Genomic DNA, 16,315 nt, shown 5'->3' on the forward strand with positions numbered 1-16,315 from the left:
GAATTTAATTCACAGGGGCATATTTCACAAGCAGAACATGTATCCTTATATCGAAAAATAGATTTTCTAAATCATGCAATACATGGCAGGTTAAAGTTATTTATTATGGGCGCAATTTTAATGTAACGTTATTATATTATTATAATTATATTATAATACAATTAATTTAAAATACATACATGACTAAAACGATGTTTTCGGTTCGAAGGGTGCTTTTATTTCAGTATTTTACACAGACATGTCACTGATTTCAGTTGCACATGATGATGTTTCTAAGCCTCAGAACACTCACAGTTGTGATCAGGTATAAAACGAATATTACACATCTTTAGGAAAGGCACGTATCGACGAACGGTGTATGCAGCAAAACAGACGTTTTTAGTGAAACAATGCAAATACACTGATAAACGTAAACCAAAGTGTCGCACGTATGCATTTTAGTCACATTCTGCAAATGTAAAATATCGCCGTAGAGTACTGTCAAAATTGCCGGCTCATGTTTCCAACGTACAGATATCGATTATATCTGTTTTTAAACGTTTGTCATGTTACAGGAGGAACACAAAATCGTAATTTCTTGTTTCTTCCGGGAGCAGTCGCAGCTGCACTCATGAACCTCCACAACAACGCTGAATAAAGGACTAAACAGCCGTGTTTAATAGGATTTTTAACAGCGATTAATCATTTATTTACATCTTGCTGAATTGTTTTATCGGTTTGAATTGTAAGTTTTATGTTTCCGAACTGACCTTTGACTATGATATGCTTCAAATCACGTGTTAACAGACATGACAAGTACATGGACTTCCTTTGAAATCCGTAAATGATCTTAAACATACAAACGCTGCCTCTGGCATCCTGCACGTGTCCCTGCGTTTCATCTTGTCTTGTCTTTTTTTTGGCGCGATTATATCAATATCAAGGTTTTACTGCTACTTAAATAGCAGTTTAAGTTTATTAACAGTGTTTATGCCTCATTTGCATTTTTAAATGTTTGTATTGTTAGTTTAAAATATCTCAGTTTTTAATTAAACCTTCAATGAGTCCTGCAAAGTTGGTGAGACAGAGAGAGAGAGAGAGAGAGAGAGAGAGAGAGAGAGAGAGAGCTTCTCAGTAATTTAGTAATCCCATGAAATGTCTTGCATTGCAGTGTAAATGCATTTTATGTTCTCTATTCTGTGCAGAGCTCAGATGCCTCTATATTGTAGTCGTTTCATGATTGCACCCTGCAAACGAACGTTGGGAGACGTTGTTCCTGGCCACAGCTACAGAATATTCAGGCAATGCTGGAGAAAGTTTTGGCATCCAGGGAGGCCCTATACTGGCTCAGTGACTTCAAGCCCTGATTCTGAGTTCAGAAATTCAGAGATGTCGACCAAAAGTGAGAGACCCTTTCACACACCCGTCATGCTGAAGGAAGTTTTGCAGTTTCTGGACATCAAACCAGGGCAGGTCAGTCAGTCCTTCATCACCAATCAGCTTTCACTGAGTTGTAGTGTTTACACTATTACATGTGTATCTAGCTGTTTGTGAGACCGCATTTCTGTTATTTGAGACTTTAAATCATTCTTGGGCTTTTGTAGCCGTTGGGATTTCTGTTTTGAGTCTAACCATTCTAGACAGATACATTTCCAAAACTGTATCTACCACAAAAAAATGCATATTTGTGTATTGGAGTAGTAATATATATCCTGAAGTACTACTATGAACTATATAGGAGTGAATTAAGTACAAAGAGAGAATTTTTTTTTAACAGAACTGTCTTATACTGACCAAGGTAGCATTTATTTAATTAAAATACAGTTAAAACAGTAATATTGTGAAATACTATTACATTTTCAGAGAGAGAGAATACAGTATGTATGTTAGAATATTTAGATGATTTCTAAAGGATCATGTGACACTGAAGATATGAGTAATGACTGGTAAAAATGCAGCTTTACATTATGAAAATAAATTAAGTTTTAAAATAGATTCAAATATAAAACAGTTATTCTAAATGGTAATATTTCAATATATTATTTTTACTGTACGTTTATCAAGTAATTACAAGCTTGCTGAGCAAAAGAGACTTCTTTTAAAAAACATATTATTTTTTTATTTTTTTTTCCTGAAGTATTCCAACCTTTGACCAGTAGCTTACGTTAAGTTATTCAGTCTGGTCTCATGCGATAAGATCATAAAAGCTTTAATGTATAAACAAATACCTGATCTAGTACAAAATATTTGTACATTTACCCTCGACCAAATCAATATCATCAGAAATCATGTGATTCGTGACATGTTTAGATGGCAAAAAATAATGAAGACGACGTGCATCCTTTTTAACTCCTACACAGGGTGTAACATTGAACTTTTGTGTTTGTGTATTTGTGTATGTATGTGGGAAAAACTGGAGGCGGAATGTTGACTTGTCATCGCCTCTGTTAACCACATGCTGTCTTGACAAGAAAAAAAAAAGTTGCTTGTCACCAAAACTTTTAGGACTCCCGATTTGTTAACTGTCCCCTCTTGGGAAGGGTAGGGAAGTTAGCAGTGTGCTCACAGACCTTGGCGTACTTTAACGTGCTAGCAGGCCAGATGGGCGTGAGTCAAAGGGCCTTCTGCTCTAGTGGGCAGCTTGAGATGGGCATCGCTGGGTCCTACAGCTCAAAGTGTTGCTCATGCAGGTGGGGGCTCCGGGTCAGTGACTGAGTCAGCGATGGCACCACTGTTGGGCTGTTGGCAGAACGTGGGGCGCCACAGTACTGCACCACTCCTGACTAAGGTTTGCACCTCTTAACTTCACTATCCGCCCATGGGCCAACTGGTGCAGAGACAGCCTGCCAAAGGCCTGCGTTTAACCAAATAATCAAATAAAAAATAATGAGACCGTCTGTGCTTCAATAAGGAACGTATCTCACAGATGTGTTTGTGTATGCAACGGGCTTATGCGTCATTTCAGAATTGAACTGAGATTGCTTTTCTCAGTTTTCATTGTACAATGACAACTCAAAGCTTTCCTTTTCTATTCTTTGCTTTTCTATTCTAGTATTCCAGTTTGGTTTCCTAAATTCTAATTGAAGTAGCAAAAATATAAGGAAGTTTACAAATTTACTGAAATGTAAAGAAATTCCATGTTTTCCAATAAGAAAGTTTGCCAAGATAAGCTTTAAATGTTGGCTTTATGGTCTTGTCTAAATAATAAAAAAAAAGTCTTATAAAGGTGTTAAAAAGTTGAAAGGTATTGGTAACCCTTTACAATAAGGTCAATTTGTTAACATTAGCAATTAAAATGTAAAAAGGATCTTTACTGAGCTAGCAATGAACAACCTTTTTAAAATGGTGATGGTCATATGATGTTCCTTTCTCTTTGGAATGTTACAACTGCATAGATAAGATCCCTAAAGTTGCAAAGACTAAAGTCTCAAAACCAAAGAGATACTCTTTATAATGTCAAGGTCAGCAGAAAGGCACCCAAATGTAGAGTGACAAATATTTACTGGAAGCGCAACTTCAGGGGTGCACAAGCTTGAGACAAACTCCAACCAGTTGGAGAAAACTATGCCTTCAGAGGTAGACGGTTAGGGGAACAATCTCAGTAGGTGGGCAAACCAGGCAGAAGAATGGGGAGAAGTCCAGAGAGATCAGATAATGGTAGAGCGTGCAATCAGAAGATTACTGAGAAACTAAGGGAGAAGATACAAAATTCTGAGCAAAAACTGCAGCAAGGATACACAATAACAGGGCATAACTGGAATAGAGAGCAGCCAGTCAGAACTGTCTCAAGACAAACCAGCAAACACAAGAGAAAAATGAAACAATTTTAAGGGAAGAAAGAACACGAGAGCCAGGTGAGCACAATTAAGGAAATGAGGACAAGAAAATAGGTGTGTTTGACTTGAAGCGGCATTGCAGCAGCCGCTTATCAAAGACATAAAAGTACCGCAAGAACGTTTGACAGCTGATGGTTTCATATGCTTTTTCTAAACGCTTTTGCGGTACTTTGATGTGATACACATATCGGATTCTGCAGCGCCGCTTCAAATTGAACACACCTACGGGCCAAACAAGAGATTGTGACCTAGGGAAACTAGGAGGAGGGATCCCAGGAACACATAGTGGACAAAAACAAAGAAATGTCTTAAGACACGAGAAAAACAAGGAAACATTAAACAAAGACAATGACATATAAAACATATTATGAATTTGATAAACATATGATAAACATATTATGACTTTTCCACACAGCCCACTTTTCTATGTCACAGAGTGGGTTTATTTTCAACCGCCCAAAGGAAGAAGGCAGAACTATTATTCTCGTTGTAGTGCTGCTGCTGGCTCTATGTTCTGGAAAAGCTGTGTGACGTTGTGAAAGTGAAACTACTTTGTTTGTGCTTCCAAAAGTGTACACATCTAGAAGTCAGTGGTTAAATTGTATTTACGATATGTTCAACACAAATTTTAGAGTGTTCAAGACTGATTCCTAAAACCCGCAGAGCAGCCTTTGCTGGCTGTGCACAGAGGCTATAATGTGAGGCAATTCCAGCTCTGTGAGGACAGTCTGGTGCTTCTGACTCACAACCTTTTTAGTAAGTTACATTAAAGTAAGAAACTGCTACTTACAATTTAAACACAAGTTTTGAGCGTTTTGGTAGTGCTTGTTGTTTGTTTTTTGTTAGTCTCGTTTTGTGAAACTTAAACCACATAAACACATTGAATTACACCATATACACAAAAAATTTTTTTTAGTCGATATCATATGTCCCTCTTAATAATCTTGGAAAAGCAAGGACAGTTTTTAATATAACTCAGATTGGATTCATGGATGCTTTGGATAGGATGCTTTGAAGGTGTGTAAAACATGGGCTAATTTTCAGTTAGATAGTTTCATAATACTTAATGCATGTTATAATACAAACTAAACCTTATTTAAAATGTTTTCCAAACCTTCTAAACCCATTTGAATTTGAACCTATTTTTCCACAAATTACACATTTTTTTGCAATTAAGTAAATTCTACTCATGGGCTGGCATTTAAATTCCATTTTAATTGTGGCCAAATTCCTTCAAATTCACACATATGAGTTGAAATGCAATCATAACTTTTTTTTTTTAATCAGTATTTTGCCAACCGTAGTTTGTTAATTGGTTTATGGAGAAAATAAAAAAATTCTCCTTCCAGAGAATGGTAAGAAAGGATATCAAACCATGCATTTAAATGACTCCGTTTTAAAGTATAATTATATACAGTATATGCACAAGCACTTCCTTATTACGGCTGAGTAAGAGCAAACTCACATGTGGAGAATGGGAGTGACAGCAGAATTTCAAGATGCGCTTTTACTGCCATGACTTTGGCGTTATAGTCATATGTGTTTTACAGCTTGAGCCGTTTAGTATCAAAATCTAGAAAGCAAGCAGCAAATTGGTAATTATTAGAAGAGCATGAACCAGCTCTTTTCTTCCTCCATTTAACAATTTAGCCTCCTTTATTATTACACTGACAGACAGCGTAATAATAACTGTTAGTCAAACGCTTACTGTGACTGCTCAGAGGGATCACTCTAATATTTTGATCTGCCATTGTAAAGCAATCAACCCCACTGCAGAAGCTCTCATCCAACGAGGCAGGAGTGAGTATGAATGGAGCTCTTAGGCAATCAAAGAGTAAACGCTGCAATTACACCAAAGTGGGTAAATGTAGGCTTTTAGCCGGCCGCCACCTCCTACGCAGTTATCCAGGAATGGATAGCAGCACAGGTGAAGGGCTTTCACGCGTCACCCCCCGGCATGACAGCTGCAGGGTAGAGATTTCACTGACAATCCATCAAAATTGGTTCCGTAATCGGGGTTGCCCTTGAATGCTCCGTGGCGACATATTGTCTGTGCTTTATTTATCTGACAAGGTTTTGCTTGTATGCATCTGGTTAAGACAACATCACAGATTTCTTTTATTAATATTTTGGTAAATTAGTTTTATTTTCATGTGCTCCCAATTCAGAAGTGTCACTCAGTCACACTGTACCTGCAATGACATAATTACCACAGAATGAACACTTTGATGGCTGCAAACTTTGTTTCTCATTCTGTTTACAGGTGACACCAACATGTGTGATGGCCCACGCAAAGTTTCCTATTGCCATGGGAACTGTTGAAACAGTTGCGGGAAGGTTACCCGTATTTAGCTTACCACTCATAGCCATTACAAAACCGTTTTTAGTGATTCCCAGCCCCTGTTTTGGGGATTTCAAGTTTGAAACTCTACTGACTTCAGTACAAAAGTGACCACTGTTTTTTTTCTGCATCCTCGTTTCTGTAAGTGTTTTATTCCAGTGTTTTTTATTCTATTCTTGTTCTCCAGAAGACATTTTCAAGAAATTGTTTCATAAAAAGTCCTTGAACCAAAACACCTGGTTTTTAGATGAAGCATAACAATAAATCATTTGATTCAAAGCAAGAAACCTCTTGAAAGTCAAAAAAAGGCAAAGGTGCTGTATACTTAAATTCTAATGATAAATTACATCATTGAATCATTTCAGTGTAAATCACAATTTTTTGCATGAAGAAAAAGAAATGGGTTTGTTTTGTGCTTTTTTTTTTTTTAATTGTGAAGAGAGATATTGAATTGACTGGTGATTTCACATTCTCAGTTGATCAGTGTTTCATGAACATGTTTTGTGTCTTGGAGAAGCCATCATTGACAGAGAGAGAAAGAGCGAAGGAAATCCTTTGTTAATTTTCTTTATTCTCTCTCATTCTGGCCTTTTTCACCTTCCACTCGTCCATAAATTACCCAAACTAGAGCAGCCTCATTAGCTACCAAATTAGCCTTGAAAAAATGACATTTGGTACAATTGGATATTCTATTCACCTTGAATTGCAGATCCACTTTGCCAGCCGGGTAACCATTTTACACTAATTATCTTAGCCATCAGGATGCGATTGTAGCGTTTGGCTAATTGAATAATGAGCAGTATGAATCCTACAGTTTGATTACAGGGGTGTAATGTGGAAGCCATTTGAGAATGACAATGGCAGCGGAGTAAAAGACGGAGAAGTGGGAATAGACATGCCTGTCCACGTTAGACCTACAGCCGTGTGTAGCACTGCACTGTACCTGACCTAGCTGAACAGGTAGCGATGCATGCCTTGCTGCCTTCTGTTTGGAAATTAGTTGAAAATTGGTTTAAACGTTTCGTTCAATTGGATTAGTTTTTTCAGCTGTACGTGTGTGTAGGGCGGTGGGATAGTTTGCGTTAAATGAAAAATGAAGCGAGACTGATTTCATTTTTACTTCATTTCATTTTCCGCCTTTTCTTCTCTGTCCCAATCTTCAAGTGCACAGAGAGCTTAACTGAGTGTAACAGATTGATATGAGGAAGTTCACAGGTTCAGCGTTTTCATTCCTTGCCATTTCAGACCAATCTTGAAACCAGATGTGACCCTTTAGTAATGATTCTGTTGCTGTTGCTCATAGTGTTAGTGCCAATTGGAAAGGCCAAAAGACCTGTATACATTGCGTTACCTACATATATATTTGCTGGCTTTGCATATATCATGCATGCATGTTTATATATTGTCTTTTTGCTGCTCAGTTTTTGTTATGAATTTCATTAACAGGATTTAGTCACAGCTCATCATCTGAGCACTGAAATTTCAAAGGCATATAGGGATAAGAGACAGAATAAAGGCTTGGCATTTCATGGCAAATATGAGAGATTTTAATTTAACAGTTGATTTTAGATATTACATTGTGCATAATAATTCCTTTTTACATTTATATTCCCTTTTCCATCATCTGTCATTCAAAGTTAATAAAACGTTTTAATAACACTACCTATGTTTATACTTATATACAAATTTTCGAATATTGCATAAAAAAAGGTGGATGGAACTGCCAAGATGCGCATAAATTGTAAAAATGTGCAAAAAAAAAAGTGCATAAACTATGAAGGAAGGAAAGTCATAAATGCCACCATGCGCTTCAAAAAGTCATGTGACTTTGCACGATGGGGTGGAATATCTTCACTAACCAGCAGACCATTTTCGTTGCATAGCATCTGAAATGCTAGAGCAAAGTCTGTCAAAGTATTTCTGTATTACTAAATGTTTTATACGATTTTCCAGTTTTGCATATAAGTTTATTTTGAATCGTTGGATTAATCGCTACTGTTAAATGTTTAGTAAATGAAAATTCTTTTTTAATCTTAAAATGTTATTTTCTAAATTAATTTTTATTTATTTGTTAAGACAATGTAGTATAGAATTTTGATATGCGCAATTTATTGTATAACACGCAAAATAAAATTAACTTGTTTTCTTTAGTCATGTCAGGAGCTTGGCCTCTAGTGAATTTTTTTTTTATGGCATCCAGAGGATCACAAATAAATAATGATTTAAATCCACAATTGTAATTGAAAATTTTTACTGTAAAATTTCACAAAGCAGGGTTAACATGTAACTGTTTTTAAAAGTGTTCCCCAATCACTCTGCTTATCTGCCATTGGTTGGGCAGACAGACTTCCCCGTCCCCCAGATCACACTATTGGCTGAATCAGTGTTGCTATGTCAGGCTGCTCAGACATAAGTTGTCTCTGTGCATTAAACTGACTGAGGAAGTATTTTAACTTTAAACTTCACCTCGCCCCCCTCAACCCCAACCATAATGGTGTTAGAATGTCCTGAGGTGATCTTATAAACAAAGGGTTTACTCTTATTGACAGTTTGCGATGTGCATTTCCCTCCAGTTTCCTTGGTGAAGGGGCATACGTTATTGTCTATTAGATTTATACACTGCGATCTGGTGGGCCCAGTCTCAGATCTCACCAAAGGGCCTTTTTACTCTGTGACGTCCACCCACGACCTAGCCAATCTCCTGTGATAGATTCCTCGGTACCGGCTTTCCCCTGGAGCCTGCCCACGAACAATCGAAGCCAGCCGCTGCTTTATTCATGTCCTGTCTCATTTAGTGGTCCCGCTCTTAGCGCCTGGTTACACACATTTGCACGCCCCCTCAGTAAAGACACACCCTGACAGGAAGTGATTTGTTTTGTTTTATTGCCCGTCGAAATCCCCAACACCCCCCTTTTCTGGTCTTTACCGTCTTGTCCCCTCCCTGTGGAGAGTGTTTGATCCAGGCAGGTGGACCAGCAGGGATGGACACAGCCAGGCATTGGGGAATCCTCTGCTCTGGCTCAGGCTCTGTCACCGGGGAGGAGGGATTGCAGCCAAGGGAGATTAATGAGCTGTCAGTCTGGAGAACGGGGGAGGATTTGGGAACTGGCTGAAGTTACCTTTCGGGCTGATCTGGGGTCAGTTGAACAGTTTGTCTTACAGCGATGAGAATTGGGTGGCGGTAATGGGGTGAGCTCTTAGAGTTGCGTGAAACACGGGGACCTAGTAAGTGACAAGATGCACATCATGGCCGCACCTTTGTTTCTCCTCTTTCACTGAGGTAGAATATCACCTGCTGTCATTTGTGTGCATATCTTTTATTCACACCATCGGCATGAACACATTCTTTTCCATTTTGAATTTTTGGGTTGCGCCAAAATATAAAGGGATAGTTCAGCCATCCCTAATTTTCTTTTCTAAAATGACTTTCTTTGTTTTGAGGAATGTAAAAGATATTTTTGAAGAATCTGTTAAGTGAAAGTTAATGTGCTTCAAAACAACCCTGGACCCTGTTCGCTGTCATTGTGTGAATGTCCACGCAAGTTTGGAACGGCACGAGGGTGAGTAACTGATGGCGGAATTTTCATGATGGCTGAACTATGCATTTAATACTTGGTGTTGTAAAATAATAATGAATGCCATGGCCGGCTGTGAAAGACCCGATGACGGGAATCAGCGATGCTGACGCTGTGGTATTTATCAACAAGCCATGACGTCAGCTCATTGACAGGGCCAGTAGGACAGGCTGCAGACCTCAATAAATTTTCATGTAATGTTACACTCGCACCGGTCATGCATGGTAAATAGGTCCATGCTCTTAGGTAAGGTGCAGACGGCGTTCTCCTGGTGGACATGTTGTGCAAGGGATATTTCTGGTCTGTCCTGGCAAGCCACTGTCTCCTCCCTCAGCCCATGGCAGTATTTTTTCGAGGAGTGTGGCCCACTGAAAGACGAGGCTGGTGAATAATTGATCTCTGTAATTAAACACTCCGGCAAGGGATGGCAGAGCTGATTGACGGCCAGATATTAAGCCCGAGCCTCGTAAGGTTGCAAGTTTAGTCTGGGGTTATCAGTGGCCATGAGCAAAGTCTCTCTCTGTCTGTCTCTCACTCTCCCTCTCCCTGACTTCTCATTACTCTCATGAATAGACAATTGGGCCGTGGTGGTGGGGGCGCGGCATGAAAGAGAGTCCGTGACATCATTAGCCAAATGTATCATGGCTGTACCAGGTGGCTAAGCTGGCACAGAGGGGACAGCCTCTTAGTGGGAGCTCAGCTGAGGCCCTCAAGCATTCTGCGTCACCACAGCAACACACCCGTTGAACCCCCCTCCTCCCCCGCCCTGTGGCGATGCTGGTCACTTTTGCGCTTCCTGTTTGGATATCTTTTAAGAAATTCTCTGTTTTGATCTACTACAGGAAACACAACCTCTACAGCTGCCCTTGAACTTTGATTTGTATTACATTTGCGATTTTATTATATTATTATTTTTTTTAACTCCATTCTTGCTTCAGGGATACGAGGGGGGAAAAAAAAAACCTGTAAATATTGCGGCGTATTAGTCACAGTGCGGAGTGTCACTCTGCAGCTCTGTAGGTGAAGCGAAACACCCACATCTTTGATGGTAAATAACTCCAACGACGATGTGAAGGATAATTACACTAATGATGCAAGTAGCTCCTCGTGGGAGATTTAAAAAAAGCCTGAAGTTGAAGAATGGTTTCTGGAAACCCACACCTGAACGCTCGCTTTAATAACTGATATTTAAGTATGCGGTCTCCATCAAACAATATTGCTGAAATGTGGGGAAAAATAAATAAAGTGAAGCCTCTCCAAGACACGGGAGTTATTACTGAGGGTTTTATTACAATATTTACATTTGCGCCTACCGGGTGAGCGTGGGCTTGCTAATCAGATGTATGCCCCGTGGACAGCTGGATAGAGCGATGACTCATCACAGCAACATGGCCTTGATTGGGGTTTGCATGGAAGCTCAGAAACTGCAGGCATGCCATTATTTGAATTATGATTCTACATACGTTATTGCACCGGATTTTCATACAGAAGCTTGGCCACTGACGCGTATGGATGTCGAGTGTCATGATCGTATTAAATGCAGGTGCGCTAATAAGGGCACTGGGGTTAAGGGCAACTCGGGATGTTGTTTTAAGATGCAGATATCTTTGTAAACAGCTTCACAGATGCTTGCGAGAACGAGGCTCTGAGAATAAATTCATGTTTGTTATCCTCCCTCCCACCGTCTCGCGGTTTTGATGTCAAACTTTACCGTAAGCGGAGTTTTTGAGGTGAAGCTTCAGCAACAGCTGCTGCTGTTTTCCGCTGCTGAGCTCATGCTGAACTTTGAACAAAAGCTAATTTAGGATGCCAATCGGAATATTTTACACCCAAATTAAAAGCCCAAACTGGCTAAAACTATACGCAAGTTAGACAGCAATGCCTTCAGTGTAGGATGCTTGCTGAGCCTCTAGCTGATCCTCCTCAATGTTTTTTAGCGCCATCGATCTCACGCTGGGGAGCCAGGTGTCAATAGGCACCATGGTTTGTGTCCAGGGCCGGAAGCGCAATCGCTTCACAGAAGGTCAGATGGCCTATACTACTTTTTTTTTTTCCATACATCCTCTCCCTCTCTTCATTTTTAATCACTGGTATATCTCATTCAGCAGATACTTCTTCCCCTGAAGGGAGGGGAGACAAGGAGAAAGGGGAAAAAAAACAAAAAGTTTTTGTGCTTTATGAGTCAGCTTCCTGACACAGAGCCTTCCTGCCCAGCCATGTCCTAGACTAACTAATTGAAAGCTGTTTCTGATTTAATTAAAGTGCTGTCTTTGGCCTGATGCATCTGACTGATGGACAAAATTCGCTACTTTGTATAAGTTACAGCTAAATATGTATGTATGTCTGTATGTGTTGATGTCCTTGTGAGTCACAGACTAGGGAGCATGTGACGTGCTCCTGCTGATTCCTGAATGGATGGATGTAATAGTGATGAGGGCCCATTCTGGTTTAACGAGTGACAGGAATTGTAATGTATGGTGCTTCATTTTCTTGTTGTGAAGCAGGTGTCTGGGTTGGTTATGGTTTGTTTTGAGAAGTATAGATGCCTTGAGGGCAGAGCGGTGAACCAGGGCCATAAGCAAAACCCTCCAACTAAAACATTATGTTTTTGTAATTATTAAATTTGCTGTAAGAGATAATGATGATAATATAATGTCATCCTAATTATATGCCAATCACAAAAATGAACATTTATGAAATGAAAGACCCGTCTTTATATTTTTATATTTGTCTGAATTTTCTATCTTTTGTTTTGTTTTGTTTTTCTCTTGGGTGTTGCAACATCCAGTGCTTCAACATCCAACAGTTGACCATGTTTCTTCATTTTACGATTTCTCTGCATTTTAAATAATAAAAATGCAATTAAGAAGTCAAAAGGCTCTGTTGTACTGTGAAATGTGTAAACCCTAGAATCTCTAACATACCTGTGTTGTTTGTATAGTCAGCTACATGTAGATACATATCTGTTACACAGTCTGACAAGCATATACACACCAGACCAGGCATGTGTATGCATTTTTCAGTGAAAAGACTCTGGTTATGTATTATAAGTGAGGGGTGTTTGGGTTACAGCGGGCATGGGGCTCTCATCTGTTTTTCCTGAAATGGAAGCGGTCGGAGACACAGATAGAAGCTCAGGGGTCAGGTGGGCTGTATGCATTACCCTGTGCAGTGCTGGGTTTCACCTGATGGACCTCACCTGGGGAAAAAGAGACAAGAAAAAAGAAAATGACGCACACATTTGGTACGGCCAATCATGAGTGTTGATCTATAAATAAAGCAAATATGTTGATTTGTCATTTTCTGCAATATTGGACAATTAGAGATGCAGTTCAGTTCGGTTCAAATGTATTTAATTAGCACTTTTAAAAAACAACCATGGTTAACCAAAGTGATTTAAGGTGTCCAGAAATGCTTAAACACAATGAATACATTAAAATTATCACAATGCCTCAACCCAGTTTAAAATAAAAGCCAACAAATATAGGTGTGTCTTAAGCAATGGCTTAAAAATCTGAGCAGTGTGTGCCAATAAACCATTGCACAAATTCAACTACTGAAAAAGCTTGGTCACCTTCATTTTTTAATCTGGCTCTCTGAACATCCAGGAGCACCTGATATGCACAATAAATTGATACCATATTAATAAATGTTTCAGCCATGTATATTTACAAAAAAATTTACATGTAGATTAACTATGCTGTCACTTAACGCTCACTTAATCCCTAAAAACACTCAAAATTCAAATGTAATCTTTAGTATTACAACATTCTTCAAAATAAACATACATTTATATACACTGTGTTAATGCTGTGATGTCTAAATGAACTAGAAGCTTTTTAAGTGATTTTTTTTTTACATTTTTGAAGCGTTTCAATTTTTTTAGTGAATTTTAAATGTGCAAAATTAATTGGCCATGACATGATGATAACTATCTGTATTGGCTGTATTCTCATATTAGTGCATCCTGATTTAAAATGATTGCATTGATCTGAAACAAGCACAATTTCCCATATTACATATTGATTTATTCTAAACACTGAATGCAGTTCTCTGAGTTTTGTGCAGGTTACACACATCAGTGTCACTTGTGCTTGTCTGTTGTCAGAAAACACTTTGTCAGGAAAAGGAACTCCTCAGGTGGTGCTGATGATGGACTCTTAACAGCAGAGGCAGTGGAAATTTACTCTGAATTACCTGCACAGGTGGTAAGCTCAGGAGGGAGGGCGGGTGAAGAAGTCTGTCAGCACATCATGCTTGGGGTCCTTTGGGGATATTCTCCACTATGAATGATGAGTCATATTTCAGCCACTGTAGAGAGCCAGGCAAGAACTGAATGTAAAAGTATGTGTTTACAATTTATAATGTTATTGTTGTTACTTTTAAACTGTTAAACTATTTAACTGCTAAAACACATTGATACATAATCCCATCAAAGGAGAATCAAATAACACCTTCCTTCTAGAATTTTGGATTCAACAAATAATCATCACCAGAGAATATTGTAGTTAGTTATGATATATTGATTTAATTATGTTTATGTGCTTTTTAAAGAACCGAAATATAGATGTTTTTTAAAGTTGTTTAATTTGATATAGGCATAATACCGTATTAACTTTTGGCCCAAGGAACTCAATCAAATTTATTTTCACAGTAAAAATATTTGTGCGCCTCTGCTAGAGAGCACAACAGTGACTGCCTGACTTTTTAATCTGCTTTTATTCTGTTTATTTTTTACATAGACATTTCAAATAGTTTTTCAATAAAGAGTCCTTGAACCAAACCAACCAGCTCTGAGATGAATCACAACATTAAACCTTTCATTCAAAGCTTAAAAAAATGTAAAAGTCTGAAAAAGTCAAAAGAACAGTTTTTATGAGGCACTGAAATACTCATCCCATGAAGCATTATGAATGATGTAATCAAATCATACAAGATGGTGCAATATAAAACTGTCATTGAATTTAAGTATAAAATGACATATATTTGAAGTATATTGCAAGATATCCCAACATATACACATTTATAGTTTGAGGGTGTAGAGAGACTGACTCGATTACGTCATTCGCCACGATTTACGGGAGTGGGCAGTAACTGTTGAGCTCCTTTGCAGCAATTCCTGTTTCCACAGTAACAGACTTCTTTGATTGGTGGATCTCTCACAGGATTATACGTACTGTAGTTCGTAGGTAAATTGTAAATTATATAGATATTTTTAATTGAACTTATGCTGGTTTATACAGAAGCACATTGTGCTGTACAATCGTGCAGCTCCTGGGCGGTCTGTCTTGAAAGATGAATATGTTATCGCTAGAAATCAATGGGAATGGGATTTTTACTTGCTCCATACGGAAACAAGTAGAGGTGATCAAGGAACCGAGAGCTGCACCACGGTCTTGTCTTTTGGTGTAAGAGGAACTGAGCTGAACTCTGGGCGATGGGCTGTTCTGGATTGTTCCGGCCCGATTTAAACCCTCTGCCTTTAACTAGTCCTTTGTAAGTAGGTTGCATTTGTGCACTCTTCCTGTGCTCTTCCCCCATCCAGCGGCCTTTGCTGTATAAAATCCTCTATGAACTGCTAATTCCTCTGTCTTAAAATGCTGTGCCTCAGGGCTCCCTCTGTCAGAGGCCTTATCCACTGCACCATTCACATTCTCTGTCCCTCTCCACCCATCCATCCTTCCATCCCCATATCCTTCTCTTTCTTTTCATCTCTCCTCCTTTCTCTGAAACATAATCAAATGACTTAAACTCCTCCTCCCATCCTTCATGTCTCTCTGTCTCTGTTTCTCTCACTCTGTCATCACTCTTTTACAAGACTGTCTTCATTTAACTAGACCTCTCTTTACAGCTCCTAATAGTCACAGATCAGCGCCTCCTTTGTCCACATCTACTGGCATGAAATTCACCTTCAGGATGGATTCCATCTCTCTCCCTTTTTCCCCTTCCCTTTGCTCTCTCTCTCTTACTTTTAAGAGTAACTTCCAGGCTTCAAGCCGTTTCCCCCTCCCACTGCAAGCGTTTACTCTGAATTTGGTTTCATTAGAGTTTAAATATAGCATGTATTGTTTCTGTCCTATAGCTTGCTGACAATAGTGTAATACTCCCTTCTTCATCCAAGCGGGCAAAGCTCTTTAACTACAGGCCCGGCTCTATCAAGGGCTGCTGTTGAATAGAGGGTGCTAGATCAGATATGACCTTGTTTTTTTGTCTTGCTCTCATTTAGGCATATTAAAGGAGGCCCTCTGGTATTGGCAGATCTTTTGAATCGTACCCCAGTTTTGCAGGCTGGACTTTAAACCTTAAGCACTCTGAATGTCTACATATGGACAAGTAATTTTCCTTTGTGCGCAGAAGAAGAGGAAATTTACTTATAGGTTGTCTTTTTTGAAAAGAAAAAGAAAAAGTTAAAGGTGACATAAAATGGAAGTTAGCCTATTTTCTCACTTTTTGTGAGTGATTCATTCATGCATGTTTAATAAAATAAAATAAAAACTATATATATATATATATATATATATATATATATATATATATATATATTCATTCATTCAATAGTCATTTTGTTCACCACACCCCTTTTA

The 16,315-nt window shown here is 38.7% G+C and overlaps 1 protein-coding gene across 3 annotated transcripts in view; it reads left to right on the plus strand.

Annotated features, from left to right (window-relative positions):
- Positions 1 to 22: 22 nt before the first annotated feature.
- mettl15 (methyltransferase like 15) overlaps positions 23 to 16,315 on the plus strand; it is a 55,855-nt gene continuing 39,562 nt past the window's right edge. The window contains exons 1-2 of one of the 3 annotated variants that reach the window (XM_043245751.1): positions 23 to 724; positions 1,185 to 1,452. In XM_043245751.1, the coding sequence (XP_043101686.1) occupies positions 1,192 to 1,452 (261 nt within the window). In that variant the 5' untranslated portion in view covers positions 23 to 724; positions 1,185 to 1,191. The other 2 variants (XM_043245752.1, XM_043245753.1) reach the window with 2 other exon arrangements.

This window comes from Puntigrus tetrazona, chromosome 7, assembly GCF_018831695.1.
Source record: "Puntigrus tetrazona isolate hp1 chromosome 7, ASM1883169v1, whole genome shotgun sequence".
NCBI classification, from domain to species: Eukaryota; Metazoa; Chordata; class Actinopteri; order Cypriniformes; family Cyprinidae; genus Puntigrus; species Puntigrus tetrazona.